Source organism: Danio aesculapii, chromosome 20, assembly GCF_903798145.1.
Source record: "Danio aesculapii chromosome 20, fDanAes4.1, whole genome shotgun sequence".
NCBI classification, from domain to species: Eukaryota; Metazoa; Chordata; class Actinopteri; order Cypriniformes; family Danionidae; genus Danio; species Danio aesculapii.
In genome coordinates this window covers 3,780,928-3,807,911 of record NC_079454.1, presented here as the reverse complement: position 1 = coordinate 3,807,911, position 26,984 = coordinate 3,780,928, and the positions used below count along the sequence as shown (strand labels likewise).

The 26,984-nt window shown below is 38.3% G+C and overlaps 1 protein-coding gene across 1 annotated transcript; it reads left to right on the top strand.

The window, feature by feature from the left end:
- rps6kc1 (ribosomal protein S6 kinase polypeptide 1) lies at positions 1 to 26,977 on the top strand. The gene is made up of 16 exons (XM_056481527.1): positions 1 to 163; positions 624 to 659; positions 2,254 to 2,374; positions 2,850 to 2,965; positions 4,919 to 5,012; positions 5,180 to 5,242; positions 7,540 to 7,821; positions 10,256 to 10,377; positions 11,794 to 11,886; positions 14,017 to 14,064; positions 15,798 to 15,930; positions 16,751 to 17,944; positions 19,610 to 19,699; positions 24,361 to 24,443; positions 24,578 to 24,673; positions 26,511 to 26,977. The coding sequence occupies exons 1-16, from the start codon at positions 62 to 64 to the stop codon at positions 26,610 to 26,612; spliced, it is 2,775 nt and encodes a 924-aa protein (XP_056337502.1). The 5' UTR covers positions 1 to 61; the 3' UTR covers positions 26,613 to 26,977.
- The last annotated feature ends 7 nt before the right edge of the window (positions 26,978 to 26,984 follow it).

Below are 26,984 nucleotides of genomic sequence, written 5' to 3'. Positions count from 1 at the left end.
TCGTTGGACTGTTGTCTATTGTACGGGTCGTACGTTTTGCTATGGCGATGCGTGTTTCAGGATGATCTCCGCGCGCAACAAAGATGAGATTGTGCGATTCTACACGGTCACCGACCCTACAACACACAAGAAAGGCTACACGGTGTATAAAGTCACGGCCCGGGTGAGACGAAACGGACTTTTACCGGGTTTAGCGCGTATGTGCTAACGCTAATGTTTATCAGGACCACTAACACAAACTAAAAATATATATAATTTGATCATTCATGTCACGTTTGTTGTGTCGTGTATGTAACGTTATCTTTGTGGACTGTGTTTACTGATGTCATGTAAATCTGAGGCATCTACTCAAGTCAGCTGTGGGATTTCATAATCACAAATCTGTGATTATTATCTCCGTTTTTGTTTATCTCATCTATAGTTCTTAACTTTTATTAACATCTGCCAATACAAGCATCAGATCAGATGTTCGAATCAGCCATAACCTATTTGTAACATCATAACGTTATTTGTTAATTAATTCAACCGGTTGTGTGGTAACGTTAATTAATAAATCCATTCATATTCTCTTCCTTCCTAATATACACTGTAAAAACTGACTGAAATGACTGTTTTTTTGACAGATTATCTCAAGAAACAACCCAGAAGACATTCAGGAGGTAGGTATCCCAATAAAGTCACACTTTTAATAGAAATTGCCTTACTGAATCCTTAATATGTGCATATTAAACATGTAATAACCTGTCCTGCATCTGAAAGAATTTTCATTTGATGTCATTCAGGACAAATGGCTTTTAGGTCTGTTTTTACAGACTCTCAGTAATCTTACAAGAGGATATTCATGTTTATATTACTACCAAACTTAATAACATTTTTGTATCATTTTAATAATTGTTATATTCAGGGTTCATACAGGCATGGAAAACCTGTAAAAGTCGTGGAATTTTGACATGGCGTTTTCCAGGCCTGGAAAAGTTTTGGAAAAACCGAAAAACCCACATAGTTTTAGAAAAATCATGGAAATTAGTTTAACAAATATCTGTATACTTGAATCAGGGCTGCGCAATATTGGAAAAATCTGACATTACAGTGTTTTGTATTTCTGTGATATATATTACGATGTGAATACAATTTCACCAGATGATTTAGCAGGATCATTTGGATTGACTGGGGGGATTTTGTAGAGGTGTGAATCTCGAATAATATATAACAATTAAATTACAAGCATAGATAAAGTATAGTAAAGATAAAAGTGAATTCTAGTTTTCAGGTATTCACTATTCAGGTACAGATATTGAATAATCAACACTGCATAGTCTTCATTGTATGTTATTTAATCTTTATTAAAGTTACAAAACATTTCTTGTGGCCGGATGTTCTAAAATTTGAAGTATTGAAATGTTCACACAGTCACAGGCCTTAAAGGGACAGTTCACTCAAAGATTAAAATGGACTCACTATTTACTCACCCTTCACTTGTTTCAATGCTATAGGAGTTATTAAATTATATTCTTTTTGTTTTCATTTAAAAAAAAAGAACTCATGAACGTTTGAAACAAGTGAAGGGTTTAATGAAAGAATTAAGTAATTTTTGGTTGAACTATCTCTCTTAAAATGCATGCAGATGATAAACGTCTACTCCATTATGATTAAACTCTTTATTAAACTATAATCCCAACATTGCATATTCTGCGATGTGACTATTGCGGATGCACACATTGCAATATCGATGCTGAAACGATATATTGTGCAGCCCTAACTTGTATATAGGTCAGTTGTCTTTACTTCTTTTCTGTCCCTGGCCAAAAACTTGCTCTCACGTTGTTTAATGCTGTGTAAGCGTTATCAGAATCAGTTTTACATAGATATAAAAACTAATTTAAACTAAATAGATTGTTGCGTGTTCTGTGATATGCTGTAATAAATTCGAACGTCATTGTTTTGCTTATTATTTACCATGTATATGTAGACATTACATGAAACATTAGGTCATGAAAATGTACTTGAAAGTTCTGGAAAAGTCATGGAATTTTAGTAGTAAAAATGTGTATGAACCCTGTATATTGCAGAACTAAAATGTTAAAGTATTACATTTACACTTAAATGTTAAGTCACTGGAAAACAATGTTTGTAAAACTGTAGTATTGTTCTGTATGTTTCGCTGGCATGTTCAGTGGATGTGATTTTTCTAACATACACAGTCATTGTTAATTCTCATTGGGCTGCCTTTATTTGTCTAATTTTTTTCGCTAGATCACAGTGTGGAAGAGATATAGTGATTTCAAAAAGCTTCATCAAGACCTTTGGCAGATATACAGAAACCTCTGTGGGCAGTCAGAGCTCTTCCCACCCTTCGCCAAAGCTAAAGTTTTTGGTAAGTGCATGCACGTGTGTTTGTGTTTCGTAGTAAATTACATTTGTGAGACAAAGAGTAGCTTTGTTGTTTTGAGCAGTTGACTTAATTTACTCTTGCGCAGGCATGGGCCAGTATAAGATTCTGATGGTATGATAACCTTAGAAAAAAATATCGCGGTATTGTGATTACTGCTGTAAAATATATTCTTTTTTAAATGTCTGGGTAAAAACGACAACTTTTTTAGTGTATTCAACAACTTTGAACACAATATATTTTATTTTTTGAAACATTTATAATATTTTGGAACAGTAAACATGTCGGGTTAAATAATTCATATGAATCATTGACTTCTGCTGTCTTCATTAGTTTCAAAAACACTGATTTCTTTACAAGTTAACATGACATGTTTGGATATCTTTTCTGCTGGAGATACTGTTGTCCTAAAAAGCAAACAAAAATGTAATTTATATGTTTACATGTGCTGTATTTTCAGGTCGTTTTGATGATTCTGTGATTGAAAAGAGAAGGCAGTGCTCAGAGGATTTGTTGCAGTTCAGTGCTAATATTCCTGCTTTGTATGGCAGCCCCTACATTCAGGATTTCTTTAAGGTATGTATGTATGTATGTATATACTGTTTTATATCATTCAGTATCGATAATTATTGAATATTTTTTACAATCTATTTTAGGAGTATTAGGATTTATTTATTTATTTAACCACTATATTTTAATTTACCAACATTACTAAGGCAAATAGTTTTAATAGTCAAAAACAAACGAAAAAATGAACAAAAATGTCTCATCTCTTATCTCTTCTAATAAACAAAAGTGTTAAAGAGACTCTTAAACTTGATAGATAAAACATTACAAAGTGTGTGCAATGGTAAAGTGTAAACGCTGAACAATCACAGCAAACTTTAAGGAGTGAATAATAATGATACAGTAAACCTCAAATTCTGTAAACAAAACATGATGATAATCAAATCTGAGCTTTCAAGTAAATGAGCTAACCATTATTTAATTTTATTTGTATTTTTTAATTATAATTTTAAGGGTTTTTTCACCTTTAATTTGGATAGGATTGTGAAGGTTACAGACAGTAAAGTATTGGGAGCAGAGAGAGGGGGGAAGGGTCGGCAAAGGACCTCAAGCCAGGAATCGAACTCGGGTCGCCGTGAGAACCAAGGTGCTATATGTCGGCGCACTGAACCATTAGGCTATTGGCGCTGACGAACACCACTAGGCTATTGGCGCTGATGAACTAACCATTATTATTCAAATACATATTGCAACATTACAAATTGTGATGTTGAATAATTACATTACCTCCATGCTAAAAAAATCTTTTAGATCGGGAGCTAGTGACTGGGATGCACAAGAAAAGAAACCAAAAAGCCACTCTGGCAACATCCTTACATACAAAGTGTGAAGCAGATTAGTTCTGGTTGCATGAATTGTGAAGCGCTCGTGTGCATTCAACTTAATACGCCTGGAAAATGCGAGCGTGTCACGTGTGTGCCGCTTGCACACCATGTGCACATTGCTCCATATTTGCGCACACAAGTAGTGCGCCTTAATTGGAAATAACCCTAAGCTTATTGGCATTCCTTTCAAGGCGCGCGCCCAGCAGACACATTTAATAAAACTATAGCCGAACTTTATACTGAAAGTTTTTTATCGTTTTTCAGTCAATAAATACCGATACCATTTTATTGGCCCAGCCCTAGTTACACTTTACTTTTTATTCTGAACTCTTTGTTCATTTATTACGTAACATGTGAGGGTTCATGACATGTTTTGGCACTTTTTTCATGTATTTTAGCATTTATGCACATCTTAAGCTAAAAGATGACTTTACACGTGTGTGTGTGTGTTCTGCTTGTTTGAGCACTGAGAATGGCATGCGTTCCCATGCTGCAAAAATCGTGTTACTTGATTTGGCTGATTTCACAGAGCTTTGCGTAGGAACAAATGCAGTCTGCTTGGAAAGGTGACGGGATATGATGCAAAAGTCAGTTTATCTCGATTAATGTTTTTTCATAATTGTTGGAGGACAAAATCGAAATAGAATTTTAATTAATTGCACAGCCCTATTGTGCACATAATTAACAGTTTCACCTCTTTTTGTGATACAAATACCCAAGAACAAGTTCAAAATACTATATGAAGCCGTGTTTATCTTTCTATGCGAATGCTGCCAATAATAATGGGAAAGTGGTCAGCCATTTATTTTCCCATTATCTCAATAATTTGCAAATATTTTACTTTGGATTTTCTCAGTAGTGATTATTAAACCACACTGAACTGAGCTAAACTGAACTGAACTTAAACACTACAAATTGAACTACACTGTTCCAATTTACTATGACCTTTTATATGAAGCTGCTTTGACACAATCTACATTGTATAAGCGCTATACAAATAAAGGTGAATTGAAATTGAATTGAATTTTAAGATAGAGTAACCACAGCTTTGGAAATGAAAATGTACTCACTATTATTTAAACATGGTAGCATCAAATGGTTTGTTGTCATATACTGTATGTGTTTTTGTTTGAAATAGGGCGGAGAGGTACAAGATAGCTCTGAGCTAATTGGACCAGCTGAACCCTTTTCTGATTTTCTAGCTGACAGTCTGTTAGACAGCAGTTCTGAAGGTAAGTTTCTACACTGTTTATTGATCGCAGGTTTATGTATTGCTCCCCACGACATGGGGAGATCCACACTAGATGTGTTGGCAGGGGTTCATTTAAATATTGACATTTTTGTTATTATCTTGCTCTCTTATGACTCTTTCTCTTTTTTGCCGTTTTTCTTTGTATAGTTTCAGCAGATATCAGTGTTGTGGTGGATGATTTGATAGTGACCAACCCATGTGAACATGAACGTAAGTGAGAGAACCCTGGATGTGTGAAAAATGCTTGTCATGATATCAAAATGTTTGTAGTTAGTATTTGTTGTAATCTTCAAGACGGCTATTGGTCTTAAATGTTGCGGTTTTGTCTTGGAGGAATCCATTTTTTTTATTTCAAGACCACAACTGAATGGATATCACTAACCGACGAGAGCGTCAGAATTCACTTTGAACATTTTTTAGCCAATTTTTAACTGCAACCTTTTGTGGAGTACTTCTCCAGAATGAATCTTCTCCATTGTAAGATGGTACAAAAGATCCCTAATCCATTGGTTAAAATTTGGAGGAAATTTGTCCTTCTATTTAGGCAGAAATTTGTCCTTCTATTTAGGCAGTATAAGACATCTAGCAATTAATGTTGAAAAAGTAATCATACTTTTGGTATTACTAGTCGCATTTCCACTATCGGGCCAGTGCGAGCCAGGGCTTTAATCGGGCCGGGCCAATAGCCCGGGAGGTTGAGAAATGAGGCCGAAATCATGTCGCGTTTCCACTGTCGGGCTAGTTGCTCGCAGCGCGTCACGCAAACACCGCCCCCAGAACGTCCCCCGAATCAAACGTCACACAACCCGTCACACAACCCGCCCACTTCAGCGGGAACAAAAAACTCAAATTATAACCACAAACACAACCTGGCATCACTACGAGAGCTGGAAGATGGAGAACACCGAAGCGATTGCTTTTTTACTGTTTGTGGTCTGTTGGTGTAAGGCCAGACAGCGATCCCTGGATAAGGACATTCGAGTTCGGCGGCATTTATTTTTTCTTCTTCTTAGTGAGTTGATCAAGCGCGATAGCAAAACAAATGTAAGGGAAGAAAGCATCTTGTCTCCTCTTTACCTGACAGGAAAACTCCGCCTTTGTACGTAACCCCGCCCTGAAGCCCCAGTTGGCCCTCTTTGGCCCAAGGTATTCGGCGGGCCGAAAAAGGCCGGACGCTGGCCCCAAGGAAGCCCCGATTTGGCCCGATTACGCCCCGGAAGTGATAGTGGAAACGCGACTAGCCTTGGCTCGCTCGCTTTAGGCGCGATAGTGGAAACGCGGCTATTGGCTAAACTGGGATCTGTAATTAAACCAAATATTCCTACAATAGGGCAAGGGTCAATTGACACATGCAAAATATTTGAAAAGAAATTAAATAATAATAGCCAGAACTTGGTAAGTTTAGAACATGACCAAAACATGTCTGTTTGATTAGCTATCTCTACTTCACATCTATTACATAAGGGATTTATAGTTGGTGAAAATGTTGCTTTTGTCCAGGGTAGGCGATAGACCACTTTAAACTGAGTAATTGTATGTCGCAGACAGATTGAAGTTGAGTGAATCTAATGTCTTGCCAAATATCCTCTGAGAGAATCAACCCAAGTTCACTTTCTCATTGTTGATTCGACTTTCTTAATGAAGTTCGATTTTGTGTTCAGAGTTCTGTCAAGTGAGTTCTAGGTTTTTGTGTTGTGAATCGCTGATAGGAGTCACAGATCTAAAGTTCCGTTTAAAATGGTTTATTTTCAAGATCTGAGGTAAACTGCTGCTGCTTTCAGTAGTATCGCAATAAATGTCATGTAAAATGGCATTCAAGCTCACATTATTAGCATTTAACACTGAATAAAGCACATGAGGTGCACCTGAGGTGATAATTGTCAGTTTTCTGTTGTTCAGCTGTAAGAAATTAAAGTCTAAAATATAAATTTTAGGTGTTGGTTAGGACAAAAACTCTTTTTAATATGGAAAATATTCCTTCTATCACGTGCCGTTGGTTCTATTTAGAACACAGTTAAATCAGCTTTTAGGCTGAACAGTCAGGCACACTGCTGTTGGTGTTGTCAATCTGGCAACCTGTGCTTGCATGTGTTTTAAACCAGGTGTGCTATACCTAGTTCAAACATTGGGTGTCAAACTAACGTACTGCATATTTGATATATTGATTTGGTATCATCTTTGATTGAATATGAAGTTCTTATTGAAGTTATTGTGTAATATGCTATTATCTATGTTGAGCTTGCTATGAAATTGGCTGATGTGGCAACAAACAAACAAAGAGTGTCATCTGCCTCCATTGCACGATTTGGGTCCAATGGGTGTTGAATGTTTGGCTGATCACATGGATGGGGCAATTTGGGGTTTTCTCACTTAAGGATTTGTATTACATACAGTAAACATTGACATTTGACATTTATGCGCTCTTACGCATATGACCTCTGTTTATTATAAGCAGTTTGATGCTATACTGTTTGTATAATTGCAAAATGGTGTTGCTTTAATGCTAGGTGGCAGCTCTGACAGCGAGCTGAATTCTTTCGAGGTTGATGGAGACTCTTTGGTTGCTGTGGATGATGGAATGGCATCAGGCAGCATCAAGCACTCCAGTCATAGCAGCGGGACACTGAGCTTCGCCTCTGGTCTTAAGAACTGCACAGGACAACTAGACTACCTAGAAAAGGCCAGCGAGCAGATCTCCCTAGCTGTCCAGAAAGAGGTGGAGCAGGACTTTGCGGTGGCTTTTTCCTACTATCGTAGAGGTGTGGATCTTTTACTGCAGGGTGTACAAGGTATGTTGTTTTAATGTGTTCCTGTGTATTTCAACATGCAAATCTGTGGTGGTGTCCTTTTGGTTAAATAAGCTTTGGCTTATTGCACAGTTTAAAGTGGCATTCTAGGACATAATGTGAATTTAAACATTGTTTTCATTGTGGTGTTTGAAGGATGAGCAGAAAATGGTTTAACACCAAGGTTTCTGCCAAAAATGTGATGTGACTTTCCCTGTGTTTATTTCCTCACTCAAATCTGAAACTCAGTGTTAATTTGTGCATATATGGAAAATGGCAAGTAGAATGGCACAGAAGTACTCTTTTTTTCCACTTTTACCAGGCATGATAAAATTGTAAAAACGAATGATGAATTGGTCACTATAGGTTGACTCATTTGTATCTACACACACTGTCCACTTTATTAGGACTCCCTTTGCCCTCAGAACTGCCTTGATCCTTTGTGTCATAGATTCAACAAGGTACTGTAAATATTCCTCAGAGATTTTGGTCCATAGTAACATGACAGCATTACACAGTTGCTGCAGATTTGTCAGCTGCACATCCATGATGTGAATCTCCAGTTCCACCACATCCCAAAGGTGCTCTATTGGATTGAGCTCTGGTGACTGTGGAGGCCATTTGAGTACAGTGAACTCATTGTCTTGTTCAAGAAACCAGTCTGAGATGATTCGCGCTTTATGATATGGTGGGTTATCCTGCTGGAAGTAGCCATCAGAAGATGGAGACACTGTGCTTATAAAGGGATGGACATGGTCAGCAACAATACTCATGTAGGCTGTGACGTTGACATGATGCTCAGTTGGTACTAATGGGCCCAAAGTGTGTCAATAAAATATTCCCCACACCATTACACAATCGCCACCAGCCTGAACCTTTGATACAAGGCAGGATGGATCCATGCTTTCCTGTTGTTGATGTCAAATCCTGACCTTACCATCCAAATGTTGCAGCAGAAATCAAGACTCATTAGACCAGGCAACGTTTTCCAATCTTCTATTGTCCAGTTTTGGTGAGCCTGTGTGAATTGTAGCCTCAGTTTCCTATTCTTAGCTGACAGGAGTGGCACCCAGTGTGGTCTTCTGCTGCTGTAGCCCATCCGCCGCAAGGTTGGATGTGTTGTGCGTTCAGAGATGCTCTTCTGCAGACCTCGGTTGTAATGAGTGATTATATGAGATTTTGTTGCCTTTCTATCAGCTCGAACCAGTCTGGCCATTCTCCGCTGGCATCAACAAGGCATTAGCGCCCACAGAACTGCCGCTCACTGGATATTTCCTCTTTTTCAGATCTTTCTCTGTAAACCCTAGAGATAGTTGTGCGTGAAAATCCCAGTAGATCAACAGTTTCTGAATTTCTCGGACCAGTCTGTCTGGCACTAACAACCATGCCAAGTCATTTAAATCCTCTTTCTTCCCCATTCTGATACCCAGTTTGAACTGCAGCAGATCGTCTTGACCATGTCTACATGCTTAAATGCATTGAGTTGCTGCCATGTGATTGGCTGATTAGAAATTTGCGTTAACGAGCAGTCGGACAGGTGTACACAATACAGAATGTGAAAAATAGAAACGCTACTAAACAAAGATTTTATACTCTAATTACTTTGGATGTTTTTAAAATGTTTCTTCAGGAGTATTTTTAAGTTTAGTATCATATGACAACGTGAAAAATCACATTTAATGTTTTTAATGTCAAATTTGAAGTGTTTATTTCTATCGTCTCATTGATTTCTGAACTTGTTGTGTAATATATCTTTATCTATATTGATCTTGCCATGAAATGGACTGATGTGGCTGATGTGGCAATAAACAATCAATCAATCAAGCTGTTGAAGTCAACACGTTGCAACAGTGCTTGTGTCAGTTGTAGATATTACTGTCCTTCAAACAGGCAATGTTATTATTGCTAACATATGCAAACTTGTTGAAATAAAAACATTGGCCTCATCTCTAGTAAAGAGAAACCAATCACTTCATCCAATGTTAAAGTCAATAAAATAGTCTTGACAGCAGCCTTACTTACTGGAATTTCACAGCAACCATTGACTTCTATTTTTTGTCTCTGATCTTACTGCATAGGCAATATAAAAGAGGAAAGCAGGCTTTTGAACTAAAGCACTTTAAGGTAAAGGACGGGAGACTCAAAAAATATTTTTAAACTTAAAATATAATTGCCTCTTTTTGCATTTGTGTTGTTTTACCACGTCCCTAATTAAAGGGATAGTTCATGCAAAAGATTTACTCACCGTTTACACACCCTCAGGTGGTTCCAAACCTTTGGGTTTCTTCATTCTGTTTAACACTGAAGAAGAAAGCTGAAAACCTGTAACCTTTGACAAACATTGCAATGAAAACTAATACTATGGAAGTCAGTGGATACAAGTTTTTCATTCAAGTTTTTAAGTCCTGGGATAACTTCTCTTTGTTTTATTTTTCAGGAGAGGTGAGTCCCAGCCGAAGGGAGGCTGTGAAGAGGAAGACAGCCGAGTATCTGATGCGTGCTGAGCTCATTTCTGCACAGCTCAAAGACGGAATGGGACAGAGCTCCACTCAAAGCAGGGTCGGTGTGTTTGAGCTATCCCTTTTACAGCGATGATGAAAATACATGTATATTTCATTGTGCAGTAGAAGTCAGAAATAATGCCCTAATAATGCCTAAAATAATAACTTAATTAGGTTAATTAGGCAAGTTGGAGTAATTAGGCAAATCATTGTGTAATGATGGTTTGTTCTATAGAGAATCTAAAAATACATTGGTCAATGGGACTATTAATCACCTCAAAATTGGAAAAAATGTAAAAGTGCTTTTATTTAAGCTGACATAAAACAAATAAGACCGAAGAAAAACTATTATAGGAATTACTGTGAAGAATGGCTTGCTCTTTCATATGACATTTGAGAATTATTTATTGGAAAATAAAAAATTCACAGGAGGGCAAATAATTTTGACTGTAAAGTTTGGCCATTGGGCTTCATTGGTCCGGCTAGTTTGTTTTGTCTGTTCCACATGTCGCCTCTCATCGTGTTCATGTCAGATTTTTCCCGATTCATCATGTAGAATCGGCATTGGCCATCAGCTGAAGAGAGCTCCCTAATTGGTCATTCAACAATGAATCAGAGCGCAAAAACGAAAACTGAAGTGACGTAAACAATTCATGTCAAGAAGGAACGCAAAAAAGCCATCTGTAATTTTGCTGCTTTTCTCAAATATTTGCGAACGATATGAATTATCAGACATATTAGAATGAGTGCATCCTTCTGTGGTGATTGACAAAAGTGTCAGAACGCTAGCATGATTAAAACCTCACATTTTTGTGTTTACCACGTTACTACACTCTTTGGTAAAGTGTATGTGCCTTTTAGTGTTAATCTTTGAAACAGCAGGAAAAATAAACTAAATAATTACGATTAATTCTGGGTTATCCTTAGATAATCACAAACTTTAAGTAGCTTTTAACTTCGATTGAAACATTTTTTAATGTATATAGTGTGGAACTGTAATTATGATTAAATTCTCACAATGAACAGGCAGTTAGACTGCAGCCTGAACGGCTCTATTTGGAAATAATTGATCATTTTAGATTGATTGGGATGATTGTGTAGTTTAGTGCATCTGCGTGAAGTAAAACAAACGAAATCTCTAGCATTGACAAATACAGTGGAGCAAAGATGCAAATGAAATGCACAGAATTGTATGGTTTTCTGGCAGTCTAGCAGGCAAAATAACAATAAACAAAAATCACTGCATAGTCTACATTGAATAAATACAATTCATCTTTCTTAAAGTTAAAAGCTTGTTAATTTCTTCCCTGAATGTTTTAAACTGGTTTGAATTGCTCACAGACCTTAAAAACAAACGCAAATGATAAACATTTTTGTTAAATTAAGTAAAATTTTGCAGTGAATCCACAAATTCTGATATATTGTGTAGCATATTGTTCTATAAATACAATTCTTTTGTTTGGTGTCTCTTTAGGCATTGGGATCACAGTGCTGTGGTGGCTCTTGGACTGAACAGACTCACTCTGATGAGCTGAAGCACTACAGAGTTCTGGGTATTATTGATAAGGTATATATAATTCAATTCACCTTTATTTGTATAGCGCTTTTACAATGTAGATTGGTAATTACTGCCAGGCTGCTCTTACTATCAAACATATACTGTTGGAATGTGGAAGTTTGAATACAATTGGACTAAATTTTTATAAGGAGAGTACTTTGATGGACAATTTTAAAAAAGTACCACCAGGAAGAGTCTTAAGTTATTTATCAAACATTGAACTGAAAAATCATGTTTAACTTTGAAAATATTTTTTGTGTGAATTTATATTTATTTATATTTTATTGATTAATCTAAGTAACTTTTTATTGTAAAACGAATTTGTTTTTATCATGTAATATTTTTATGTATATCCATTTTGCCATGAAATAGCCAATGATGTGGCAATTAAATGAAATTGCTGATGTGGCAATAAATAAATAAATAATAATTGATAAATAAATACAATGTAGATTGTGTTAAAGCAGCTTCACATGATCATTAAAAACTGAACTGACACCGTTTCAATTTACTGAGTTTAAGTTCAGTTCAGTTTGGCTCAGTTCAAGTGTGGTTTAATAATCACTACTGAGAGTCTAAACCAAAGGTCACCAAACTTGTTCCTGGAGGGCCGGTGTCCTACAGATTTTAGCTCCAACCCTAATCAAGCACACCTGAACAAGCTAATTAAGGTCTTACTAGGTATACTTGAAACACCCAGGCAGGTGTGTTGAGGGAAGTTGGAGCTAAAACCTGCAGGGACACCGGCCCTCCGGGACCGAGATTGGTGACCCCTGGTCTAAACGCTGAAGAGCAAATCCATCGATGCGGAGCTCTACAGATCCCAAACAATGCAAGCCAGTGGTGGCAGCGGCGAGGAAAAAACTTCACCAATTTTCAAAAGTGAAGAATTAAAAAACCTCGAGAGAAACCAGGCTCAGTTGGGCTCGACCATTTCTCCTATGGCCAACGTCTTGTGCAGAGCTGCAGTCTAGGTGCTGGAGAAGCTGGACGTCAGCGAGACTCGTCTGTCCCCGGAGCATCACAGGAATCAGTCTCATGCTCTCCACTCCTCCATGACCACCGCAGCAGCTACTCAGGATACAGCCTGGTCAAGGATATGGAAACCTTGGAATTATCTCGTCGCTGGTCTTGGATCGAATCAGTGGCGCTGCATAGTCTGTGGGCCTCGGGAAGAGTATCCCCAGGTGTAAATAGAGAATAAAGAAAATAATTAGCGTAGCTGCTGTTCATAGTGTATTTAAACGAGATGCAGAAACCTGTATGGAGCACATTCATGTATCATACCGCTAAGTGGTGCACTGAGTGTATGTTTTACTAAAAAGATAGGTCTTTAATCTAGTTTTGAACTGCGAGAGTGTGTCTGAGCCTCGGACAATATCAGGAAGGCTATTCCAGAGTTTAGGAGCCATAAATGAGAAGGCTCGACCTCCTTTACTCGACTTTGCTGTTCGAGGTACTACGAGAAGCCCTGAATTTTGAGATCTTAAAGAGCGAGTTGGATTGTAGCGAGACAGAAGGTTGGTTAGGTAAACAGGAGCTAGATTATTTAAAGCTTTATATGTAAGAAGCAACATTTTAAATTCAATACGAAACTTAACAGGCAGCCAGTGTAAGGAGGATAAAATTGAGGTGATGTGATCATATTTTCTAGACCTGGTAAGAACTCTAGCAGCTGCATTTTGTACTAGCTGAAGTTTGTTAATATAACAATTGTGCAACTTCATTATGATGCTACTAATTGCACAACACATTTAACAAATTTGTGTTTTGAAAGGAATTGTCTACTCAGGTTTAAAGTTCAGTCTTTATCTCCGCATTCGGCTCGCTCTCATATTAAAGACAGTAAAACAAGAGCTGCACATGGTTAATGTAATAGGCAGCTATGTGAAATTGGATGTGACATTATATTGTGCTGATGGAATGTGATTCTGGGATGTGTGTGCAGCTTGTATTATTATGTTCAAAATCACTGCTTGTTTTCTGAATCTTTGAGGACAATTTTAGGTTATTTATTGAAAATTTCACTTCAGAGGAATTAATAATGTATTTGTATTATGGTCCACCACAAGCTCTGGTTTCTTGTACACTGCAAAATCCATTTAAACATTCTATGATGTCTGTTTTATTTGTCTTCAGGTGCTGTTGGTGATGGATAATAGAACACAGGAAACCTTTATTTTGAAGGTAAGTGGTACAATAACAAATTATAATACCAAACAGTCACTTTCCATTGTCCCTGAAAGCTGAAACATTGTGCTTGTGTTTATTTGATGATTAGATTTTTATTTGTTGTTCAGAGAAATTGTTGTGGTGCAGTAGGTAGTGCTGTCGCCTCACAGCAAGAAGGTCGCTGGTTCGAGCCTCGGCTGGGTCTGTTGGCATTTCTGTGTGGAGTTTGCATGTTCTCCCCGCGTTGTGTTTCCTCTGGTTTCCCCCACAGTCCAAAGACGTGGTTCAGGTGAATTGGGTAAGCTAAATTGTCCGTAGTGTATGTATTTGTAAATGCAGGAGTGTATGAGTGTTTCCCAGTGATGGGTTGCAGCTGGAAGGGCATCCGCTGCGTAAAACAAGTGCTGGATGAGTTGGCGGTTCATTGCGCTGTGGCGAACCCAGATTAATAAAGGGACTAAGCCGAAAAGAAAATGAATGAATGAGTAATTGTCTCTCCAAGCAGAAAATCAAACTTTCATTCTTGTAGAGAAAGAAATAGTGGCTAGTCACATTAATGTTTTCTATTAAAGAGATCCTATTATGCGTTTAAAAGGGTCATGTTTTGGTTTTGGGGATCTCCAAAAAAACCCTTTCATTGTCTTATAATATGAATTTATTTTTACTTAATTATCCCAACGACTCCCATATGGTTTGTTCAGCAATTCATTTGTTCCCAAATCCTCCTTAATGTGAGGCTAAGCTTTGCTGATTGGTCCGATGACTCGCGATATCTTTACTGCTCTGTTCATTTAATCAAACAAATGTAATTCTTAGACCATCACTGTGCCTCTCGCGATCTGTTCTCTTGCTCATTCACTCTCGTCGCCATGATTTACGGGTATTTTAATTAATTTTGAGGGATCACGGATACGGTATGAATTTGCGGGAGAGGTCAAAAGGTCAAAAGACACAAGATAGAGGAGATAGCTCCGCTGGGATGTGCGCGATGTATCTAAAGAGCGAGGAGGGATGCGGGCGTATTTGAGGACCAGGCGGGAGACGTGCATTTTCAGGGAGATTATCATTAGTTTGCAGGCCATTCGGGAGTCTCCCGCAAATGCATAGAGTAAGTACATACATTTTCTTTGTTATAAAAATCAGGCCTCTTATTAATACCTTGAAACAACTAGATTTTAAAACCTGGATCAACTGCGATTGAATTATGGTAAAACATATAGATCAGTAAGACCCTCAAACCAAATTCTTATAGTATTTCTGGGATTTCTTTGTACATTTCATTTACTTTTTAGCATCTGCTAAATAGAACTATGAATTTAGTTGAATTATGATAGAGTGAGCCTCTATAGATACCCAGGTCTGAGGAGAATCTTTCTCAAAATTATTTGAACTGCCCAGTAAAAGCATTTTAAGTTTGGAACTTTTAACCCCCTATGATAGGTCTAGTACATAAAGTAGAGCCTGACATGAGATTGCTTGTTCCAAATGAAGTTTGTGAACGTTTTTTGCTAGGACAATAAAACAAACGAATGTGGAGGAAGCGGTGGATTGTCCAATCAGTTTTGTCCATCTGTTCAGAAGACCATTTAAAAAGTCTAATATAAGCTTAAAATTCGCTACAGCCAATTTAGTTAATCCAATTCTCATATAGCCCATGTCTTTGGACTGTGGGGAAAGCGGAGCACCTGCAACCCTACTTGGTACAATTGTTTTGCGGCCTCTGATATGATTTCCATGTGTGTGTTCAGGGATTAAGAAAAAGCAGTTCATGTGGGCGCATTAAGAAGACTATTGTACCTCGTACTGTGCCTAACATGGTACAACTGGAGAAGTACATCATCTCAGAGGACTCCGTCTTTCTTTTACTGCAATATGCTGAAGGTGAGATTTTTTTTTTCCCTAGTGTTTTAACATTTTTAAATATCTAAAGCCTGATTGGTTCTTCGTTGAGTGATTGCCGGTGCATACCTTGCACGCAGCCGACACCATTGTGAGCATTTGAGTTCTGTGCAATAACACTTCCAAAACGCTGGTAGGCAGTGGGGTTTCTGTGGTAGGTCGTGGTGTTAATTTTCTTTGCCTGTGTTTTTAATTCTTCACCAGAAATGTGTGCTGTCTACTGTAGAAATAGTTCAAAATCACCAGCATATGTTCAACTACTTTAATCATGAAGAAAACACAAAACAAAAGTGTCCATCCTAAGCTCCTCTGTGGGACTGTACACTCGTTAAACACTCGTCATCGCTACCAATTAGACTAATCAGATTTTGCGCTCTGCATCATTGCAGTGTGTAGTTACTTATTTTGAGAGGTGCGTATCAGGGTCAGGGTATGATGGACCTACTGCGTGGACGTAGGGCAGAAGTATATATTGGCCTAAAAAGGGACAGTTCACCAAAAAATGATAACTGTCATCATTTACTCATCTGTTACTTGTTCCAAACCTTTATGATGGTCTGTTCTCTGTTAAACACAAAGATATTTTGGAAAAATAACTAAAACTTGTAACCTTTGACTCCCAAAGTAATTATCCTACTATTGAAGTCAACTTATACTCAGTAGTGGTCAACAGAATAATGAAACTCATGAAGGTTTGGGACCACTTGAGGAAGACTATACAGAGAGTAAATGTTCACTTTGGGGTGACTATTCTATTAGGTGTGCAGGCAGGTACAATATTGTTTATTCTTTGTCTCATCAGGTGGTCAGCTGTGGACACACATTTCCAAATATCTGCACGGCAGGAGTCCAGATGAAAGCGTTAACATGCCTTTGATCCAGAAAGTGAACTCTGCAGCTATGCATTCTACCCTGACCCCTGTGCCCACTGGTTCCAGCAGTGTGGATTCTCAGGGTCTAAACCTCGGGGAGCATCCCTTAGCAGCCCAGCAGTCAGACTCTGGTGGCACCTCTGAAGAGGAGTATACCAACAGCTATTTGACGCTATGCAATGAGTATGAGCAGGAGAAGCTGGAGCCAGAGGAAGACCATAGCTCGATTAATCCTGTGGATGCACAGAAACACACATGTTCAGTGTTGAACACTGATAGCCTGTGCTCTCCGATTTCAATACAGGAACTGAGCTTTTTCACTGAGGAGGAGCAAGCTAGCTTTAGGGATCAATCCACAGCTTCACCTGACAGTCTGAACCAATCATCGCCCTTGGAGCACTTCCAGAGTGATAGAAAAGATGCCTGTACGGCACTGTTGCCATCAGATGCTGATGTCAAGGTCTTAGAGGAGCCCCTGCAGAAGCCACAGGTTATGTCAGATCTCTGGAGGGCTGATGGGGATCAGTGCTCAAATGAGTTGGTGCCAGTCATTTCCTTTAAAGAGGCTGTACTGGAGGATGCCACTGTGAGCTGTGCTGTTGAGGGACAACCGCCTGATCTTTTGGTCAATCTTCCGGTGCTCGAAGCGGACACAGTGGAGACAGTAGAAGAAGAGCTAATCCCTTTCAATGCAGCGGCCAAAACTTCTCCTACATTTGGTGGGCCGGATGTTCTACAAGGAGGAGAAAAGGCAGAGTTGGGTCTGCCCATTGATTTGACAACTCTTCCTCTTTACAGACCATCAGCAGCACCCTTTAGTAAAGACTTGATTCCGTCTTCTTCCATGCTGGACGCCGCTATTTCTAAAACTCAGACAGGGTGTGTTGAACATGAAGATTTGGGGTTGGGGTCAGAAGGCACTTCAGGAGAGCAGGAGGTTGAGGAAGTGTCAAAGTTGTTTCAAGAACTGGATAAGTTGGCTGCAGTTTCATTAGATACTCATATCCCAGAAGCTCTGGTAAGGAGCTGGGCTGCTGACATAGTTGTGGCTCTGGACGCTCTGCATCAGGAGGGAATCATATGCCGAGACCTGAACCCCAGCAACATACTACTAAACCACACAGGTAAATTATTCACTCACTCCCTGCACACTCCTACATCATGTTTTATTACTCTAGAGCAGGGGTTCTCAATCTCGGTCTTGGAGATCTGGTGTCCTGCAGATTTTAGCTCCAACCCCAGTCAGACACACCTGGGCTAGCTGATCAAGCTCTTAAGCTGCGGTCACACTGGACTTTTCTCCCCATAGACTTGAATGCTTCAGAATGGAAACCCAAGGTTGTGCGTCAAGTTTTGCAGATCGCTGTATTGCAAAGTTCAAGCTTGGTGAACTCTGACCTGCGAAATTGCATCACTTGAGGGCGTGAGATCAATTGAAGATCCAAACATGACCTCTCTGGACAGGAATTTAAAATATGGACCAATCACTTGTTTTTTTAAATGTCTAATCATCTTGTTTAATCCCGCCCCTTTTCGCAGCGCTGAATGACAGAATTTCGCATGCTCAAACTCCAATGTGACCGCAGCTTTACTAGGCCTTCTTGAAACATCAAGAAGCTAAAATCTGCAGGACACCGCGCTTCCAGGACAGAGTTTGAGAACCCCTGCTCTAGAACGGGGTGCTGAACCCTGTTCCTGAAGATCTACCTTCCTGCAGATTTCAGTTGCAAGCCATATCAAACTGTCCAGGTCCTAATTAATTGGTTCATGTGTGTTTGATCAGGGTTGGAGCTGAACTCTGTAGGAAGGTAGATCTCCAGGAACAGGGTTGAGCACCACTGCTCTAGAACAGGGGTTACCAAACTTTTCAGCCCACGACCCCCAAAATGAAAATTCCAGTGACTCTGTGTCTTTGCTGTGTCTTTAATATAACGTAAGCACCCCAGGGGTCGCAATCAAATGAAAAAAATATATAAAAAATGATGTGCATGTTGTTTTTTTAATGTAACTAGCTACTATTTGGTCTGCTATGAGGTACTTTTAACCCACCTTTTTCTGTCCAACACAAAGAAGAATTCAATTTTTTTAATGGTGTAATTGCGCCGTAAGTAATCTACAATGTTGGCTTATTAGTGTTATTAAACCTGTATGAAAAAAGGTTGACTTTCATCATGAGAACAAGAAATACATTTGAGTTGTTTCTAAAGTTTTCTTTTCTCTTTTGTTTAGACTCTGTTGCAAATGTTATTTAGACCATTCCAGCGTAAACCATTATGTGTTAAATAGCTCTATAATTTGTTGCTCTATAATTAAAAGTCTGTAGACTGTTAAGTGTGTGTGGTGTGGTGATGTATGTAAATGAAGCCTGCTGGTTATTTAAACATGGTGTAATTTGGTCATTTTTGTTGAATGACACAGACTTTCAGGTCATGTGCAGCTGACCTTTTCTGTATAGCACAATACGTAATCTTATTGATGTTTAACCTGACTGAAATTACAAATTTCCTGCAAAATTATATATATTTTGAAACATTCTAGACATCTGGAAGTAAATGTCTAAATCTAAGCTGTAATAAAAACAAAAAAGCATATGATGAAAATGAAAATTTAGATATGATCTATACAGGCTTTTTATTTTATGTTGAAAACAAGTTCATCCAATGGTTTACAGTCTTGCAATAAAAAATAAAATGATTAGTGCACGCTATATAATAACTTTATTCATTTAATTAGGGCTCTGGTGTAACTTGATCATTGTTTGACTGACAAACTTTTTTTTTTTTTTTCAGGTCGTGTGCAGCTGACCTATTTCTGTAGCTGGAGTGATGTAGAGGAGTCATGTGACCCTAACGCCATCTCTAAGATGTACTGTGCACCAGGTCAGCTTGTTTTAACATTAGACACATCTTGTGCTGTTTTTACTTATTCGTTAAATACGTAATCTTTGTCATTTAATCCAGTAATAAGTATAAGTTTAAACATGTACCTATGTCTGTGCATGAGCCATGTCATTTATTCTTCTAACTGATTTGTACAAAATGTTTAGAATACACAAATAATACAGTGGGGGAAATAAGTATTCAACACATCACCATTTTCTCAGAAAACATATTTCAAAAGTTGCTGTTGACTTGAAATGTAAAGTAAGTAGTTGCTCGATTCATATGGGCTAGTTTAAATGAACAAATTACATTCAACTTAATTTGTTTGTTTACATTCAGCCCATATTAATTGTTTGCAACCACTTACTTTAAAGGGCACCTATGGTGAAAAATCTACTTTTCAAGCTGTTTGGACAGACATATGTGCATGTATGGTGTATAGACCGTCATATTGGGGTGATATAAACACCCCCAGTCCTATTTTTTTTCTCAATTTAACAACATAAAAACGGTGGACCAATTAGAGTGGTTTTCAGATCGACTGCAACTTGACGTAGGAGTGCGGTCCCCCCGCCCACCAATATTGATTGACAGGCCTGCATTACCACATCCTCAGTTTGTTGTTTCACGTCTGCCATTTTCAGCGTGTGAGTCAAAGCGATGCCACCAAAGAAACACCCTTGCCCTATTTTTCGATGTAAGGCTCATTGGGCTCAACACAAGATCAACATTCACCAAATGATCGCTCTTTATCAGGGCCATTGTTTGTAACTTTAGGTGGGTTTGCAAACATGTGTACTTTTCATTGCGTCTTAAACTTCAGCCGTGTGCATTTCCCTCGGTCACAGAAGCTCCCTGTCATCTTAACTAGGTGCAGCTGGAAAGTGTGAGCGCGTTGCCTCACGTCCACATCCCTCCAATGGAATGCTGTTGACTTGAAATTACTTGGTAGCACTGGTGCTTCCAACTTCAAAAATTAGGAGCACCAGAAAAAATGTAGGAGCACCCACTAATAACTAACGAGCACCACTGCAAATCACATATTAACGGATTTATTGTAGGCCTATTTGAAAACGATATCAATCAGGACTATCAAAAACCCGAAACAACTATCCCACTAATGCTGTGATGACTTATTGATATTTGCACAATAATTCCAAAATGAATGTCTAATAATTATAAAATATTAATGATATCGATGATGACAATAATGCTGACAATTAATTACATTTGTCATTATCAGGCTGCCTTGAATGTGCTTAGAGTAATCTACTTTAAAAAGTCCTACTGTTACATTATGAAAAATACATTTATGGTTTGCATCAAACAAAAATGAAGCATTGCCGTAGGGAAATATACTTTTTGCACTTTTGTTTTTATATGCATGTCAATTTAATAAATCATATTTCTACTACTTAACAGACACGTAAGATTATAATAAATCGTTTAATTCAAGGCTGAAAGCTGCAAAGCAGTCAAATAAATAGAAAAATAATGTGCATCTCAAGAAAAAAGGACACAAAAATGGAAGAAAAGTTTGGGTTTCGGTTCGTGTCCATGGAAATGATCAGTGCACATGCTTCTTTGTTTGAGAAAGAGAATGCACAGTCTCGTTATTCTCTGATTTACATTTTCCTGTGCATGTGGAAAAGCAGGCGAAGCAGCCAGCCCAATATGAGCGGGTATTTTCCCAGTGACCACCCGGATCTGTGCAATACAGTTCACTGTAATGATCCGTAGTATCAGTTTAAACTTAGTAAAGCGAGCTTCTTTGCCGATTATGTATCTCGGCTGACGGATCAACATACACGATGATCGCTCTCACCAGTGCCATTATTTGTAACTTTTACAAACCTGTGCCCTTTTCATTGTATCTTCCTCAAACTTGAGCCCTTTGCATTTCCCGTGATCATAAAAGCTCCTGGATATCTGACAGTGGAAACCCTTGAGTGATTGACAGCAAATATGAACCAATATACTGTAAGATCTACACGGCAGGGAAGACCAATTTTTCTAAGTTTTTAGAAAAATCAAAACGGGTCGCACTACAACCATTATGCAGTCGAACAAATGCTCCCAAATATATTAAGAGATCGCATAGATACAATTTCGGTTGCATATTTTTGTATTAAATTTATGTGTAATAAAATGAAATGACACAGGAAAATGGTATTGAAAACCTGAAAAAAGGGAGGTGTAGAAAGGCAGTGAAAGCCCAGACAGCAGCTGAAATCTCTCAGTAGTTCTTCAGCAGCCCTCTGCCCTTTCTCATTGTAAATGAATATCAGCTGCTTTAGTCCAACATCTACATTATCAGGATGATGACGATGAAACCAGGGTGGACATTTCAGCAAGACGATGATCCAAAACTCAGTCAAGCAAACTCTCAAATGCTTTCAGAGAAAGAAAATCAAGCTGTAGAATGGCCCAGCCAATCACCTGACTTGAATCCGATAGAGAATACAAAAGAAAGATCAGTTTGGATAGACGAAACCCACCCACAGAACAATTAAGATTTTTACACTGTTGAAGTCTGGAAAAATTTACACCTCAGCCATGCATGCGACTTCACCAAAAAAGCTAAACTTGCCAGTCTAGAGGCATTGGATTCCATTATCTTCTCCTCACTAGTTAATATTAAATAATACCCATTTTGCATTTACGAATGCCAAAAGCACCCCTTTTCGAGCAAATTGTTTGAACAGGGCTTTAGTAGAACCATCACCACCTATAAGACGTCCTTATTTTCCTATTTTTTTTTATATATTTCTTTCTGTCTGCTGTTTCCTCATTTTGTTTGTTTGCTTATTGTCCTTTATCAGTAACTATATATATTTATTAATATTATTAATGCTTAATAAAAGACATTGCTTTTATTTCAACAGTTAGTTTGTTTGTGTTGGTTTAAAGGCTTGTCTAGTCTCTTCAAGTTCCCACAATGCTTAACATAAATCAGTCGACCAATTTTTTTTCTTAATTATTGAATTGCTGGAAGTGTTCTCATATGCCAAAGGGAAACAGTCTTATCTGAAAGCTCCAACCAAGTGAGGTGGGGGAAGTTTTCATCTGATACACTCATAACCGCACCTTATATGACCTGTGATGCAAAGATCACAGCACATCGTGATGCATGTACAAATCACTACTTAAAATGGCTGACACACCAAAACCTTGCATTGTTCTAAAACAAGTCATTGAGGTAATTCAACACAGATGCCCTGCAGTGCAATGGCTCACTCTGTGGCTCACAAAGGCTGCTAATACATAAAGGTTGATTACACGACTCTCAAAATGTGTTGTGTTCAGAGACAGCGGGGATTGTCACACCAGATTATAAAGATCTGTGTGTGATAAGACTGCAAGATTACTTGATAGTGTTGAAAGGAAAACGGCGGTCTACACACACTGTTTAAATGACCACTACAATGATGGGTAGTGAAACACAATAACTCTAATTATAAAATACATTTACTTTCCCTATTAGTTTCCAAATTACCTTTTAGTTTCCCTAAACGGGATAATAAAGTTGAGTCTGACTCGGAGTCTCAGTCTCTTTCCAAAAGAAAATGCAGGATTCTTCCAAAAGGTGTATGGTGCAGGTGGACAGATGATGTAATGCCTCAGGAAACGCTGCTAGTGCTGTCAGCATGTGTGTATTTTTATATGAGCAGTTGTTATGTGTATGGCTCTCTCTCCCCTGTAAATGTTCATTCTTGTGCTGAACTGATGAATAATGCAAAATGCTTGAGAGAATCAAAGAGCGAGTGCTCTGTTTGGGCCGATTCTGATGTCTGACACCAGTTTGAAAGCTCATCCTCATCTTAAGATTATAACAGTGAAACTTTTTTAACTATGAAAGTTTTGTGAGACAGAAACATTGAAAACATTATTCACCTCAATCTGATTAGTCGGGAACTAATTTTCTTCTACTAAAACAGTGAAGTGAATTATTATTATTTTTTAATATATCCATTGTCATTTTGTGCAAAAAAATTCTCTGAATAAATGTGCTTTATTCAAACAAAATTAAAAAAATCTGCAGAAATTCACATCTGGTCCCAGCTCCTTCTCTGGAGAAACGTCAGTCTATATCGATTGCTGATTGGCTGATTGGTAGTAGAAGGCAGGGCTTCATTCGCCATATTGACTGTTATGCCCCATTCACATGGGGCTTCAGCGTCAATGCTTGACAGAGGGTGTGTCTGAAGTTGGGGCTGACGCGATTGTCATAGCGATAATAAAATTAGTCAACAATAGCGATCTAATTGGCTGACACTTCTGTCGGCGCTTGAAAAGTTGAGCAAGTTCCAACTTCTGCAGCGAGCAACACCTTTGAAGCGGCACCAACGGATCCACAATGCAGTTTGGCAACGCCTGACGTCATACATTCAAAGTAAATGGGAAGCGTTGAAGCTGACACCCCGTGTGAATGGGACGATACACTTTTCCCCATTTAAAACTAAACGAGTGACGCATCTTGTGTATTTTAAAGTCTTTGCTCACAGCGATCATTGACGCAGGAGTATAAATCAGGCTTAAGAAACTCTTTATTTCTCTTTATTCTCTTTATTTTGTTGTTCTTGCATTTGCAAGTGAAAAATGACAGAAATAAAAAGTGAAAATATCATGATATCATTCTTTTTGTGTGTGTTATATAGAAGTGGGTGGAATCTGCGAAGAGACGGTAGCATCTGATTGGTGGAGTTTGGGAGCCCTTTTATTTGAACTCATAGTTGGAAAGGTGAGTAATTTTCTCAATGTAAATATTCAGTGTGGAAAATTACATTGGAGGTATTTTAGTCAGTATTTTTTAATGTGATGTCTAACATAAACAGCAGTGTTTCTTGTTGATGAGTATTTTTTTCTTGTGTGCAGTCTCTATATCAGTGTCATCCTTCTGGCATTGGTAGACACTCATCACTGAACATCCCAGAGTTTGTGTCGGAGGAGGCACGATCGCTGATGGAACAGGTACATATTACCATGTAGGACAAATTAATATATGCCACTGCAATCAGAGAGAGGAGGCACGGTGACTGAAGTGGCCAAACTTTTCCTGTTTGATGCCAGTTAATGATAGAGCAGTGCATAAGTTGATTTGCTCCGTACTCTCTTTAAACGTAATAAGCCTGGATCAGTTGCATATACTTTAGACCAGGGGTGCACAAACTTTTTTTCTTTTAAGCTTTCCCATAGATGGGTTGCGGCTGGAAGGGCATCCGCTGCGTAAAAAATTTTCTGAATAAGTTGGCGGTTCATTCCCCTGTGGCGACTCCATATTAATAAAGTGACTAAGCCAAAAAGAAAATGAATGAATGAGTAAATAAGATTTTATAGTTTCATAAATATATAAAAAATATAGTTGTATAAAATCTATAAATTTAAAAATCTATTAAACAAGATTATTAGACATGAAAAAAAAAATCATGCGATTTAGTCCACAATTAAAATTTCTGTCCAGAGGTCACATTTTGATTTTCGATTGGTCTCACGCAATCACGTGATGCGATTTCGCAGGTCAGAGTTCACGTTGCAATGCAGCGCACTACGAAACTTGTCGCACAAGCTTGCATTTCCGGTTTGCTGCATTCGCATGCGTTTGAATGGTAATCTATGGGGACGAAAATATTTAGAAAAACCTGAAATACGTCATGTATCAATGAAAATTTGAGAATCTCAGCTTTAATTTACCATATGCTAGTGGTGGTAAAATTAAGCTTTCTAAACTAGTGAATCGTTCGACTGAAAAAGGTTCGTTACTCGAAGCTTTACAGATCAGAGCTCGATGAGGGCCTCTGCTGGTTAAAGTGTGGGAAAGCACTGTTGCAAAAATGTCAAACGTTCTGAGAGTCTTACCTCTGATTTATATTTGGTGATGATGTCAGTAGGTGTCACCATTCAAAATTAAAGCGCAGCTTTTCGCTTATAGTCTTATTGCTCATCATCATAAATTAAAATAAGGACGCATGACAGCTAAGCGAGACTCTGCAAAATAAACTGTGGAACTCTGACCAATGTGAGGAGAGTTTACTCGCACATGACTTGTTTTAGCTCTTTTGGTCCGTTTGGAAACTTTGCCGTGTGAAAGCGAACCGCACCAAGAACAAAGTGCAACATTGTCACAATTTTAATCCCTGTTTCAGAACAAAACAGGTGTGAAAGCATTCACTACACATCTATACTGATGTACTGTATTCAAACAGCAATACATTTTATTAAATTGACATGCATACATAAAGCATGGTGCAAATATAAATACCCCTTTAATAACCATAGGCTGTTAAACAACCAGAAACAGTTGGATGTGATGACGTCAGCAATATGCAAATTGACAACTGATGTAATCTAGCAACATTTAGCGACTTTTTAGGCAGAGCTTGGCGCCTTTTCGTTTAAATTAGTTGGCAACACTGGTTTTCTGTTTGTTTGTTTGTTTATTTAACATCTTTACTCCTGGGTTTCTACAACACTGTAACAAAATTCAATGGCTCCACAGCCATTCGGTAGGTGAATATTTACACATTTTAATTTGCCTAGAGTGGTGTCAGGAACACAACTAAAGTGAACGTTGAAGGCTTGAAAAGCATGTGTCAGTCTCCTTTAGTATACTTTAGCACTGATTCTGCTTTCACATTATGTTGACTGCTTTCTTTCAATATCATCATTCGTTTCCATTGAAGAAAGTAAGTGGACTTGAAGTTCCATTTGTACTGTTACCATCTTCATCTCTCTCTCTCTCTCTCTCTCTCTCTCTCTCTCTCTCTCTCTCTCTCTCTCTCTCTCTCTCTCTCTCTCTCTCTCTCTGCAGTTGTTGCAGTATAATCCAGTGGAGCGGCTGGGCGCTGGAGTAGCTGGTGTGGAGGATATTAAGTCTCATCCATTTTTTTCTCATGTGAACTGGACCAATTAATTAATCAGATCATTTACTGGAACGAGATGAAGGATTCAAACGGTTTGAAATCTGTCTCTGTAACACATGCAGTGCAGCAAAACACAAGCTTATTTCACCTAACTTTGCCTACAGATGATCAAAGTTTGAAGTGCGTTGTTTTAAAATGCACATTTCTTTTTAATCAGACTAATTTACAACGTGCCACTATTTGTTTCATTTATAGTGTGATTACAAAAAGCAGCTGGCATCACTCAGACATCTTTAGCATGTGAGAAGGTTCGATCCTAGTCGTTTCTTTTGTAAAAATCCTTATCAAACTCTACATACTGTGCACTGATCCATCTAATGCTCTGTTATTTATTAAAACACTCTTATTGTCAGTAGGCTGAT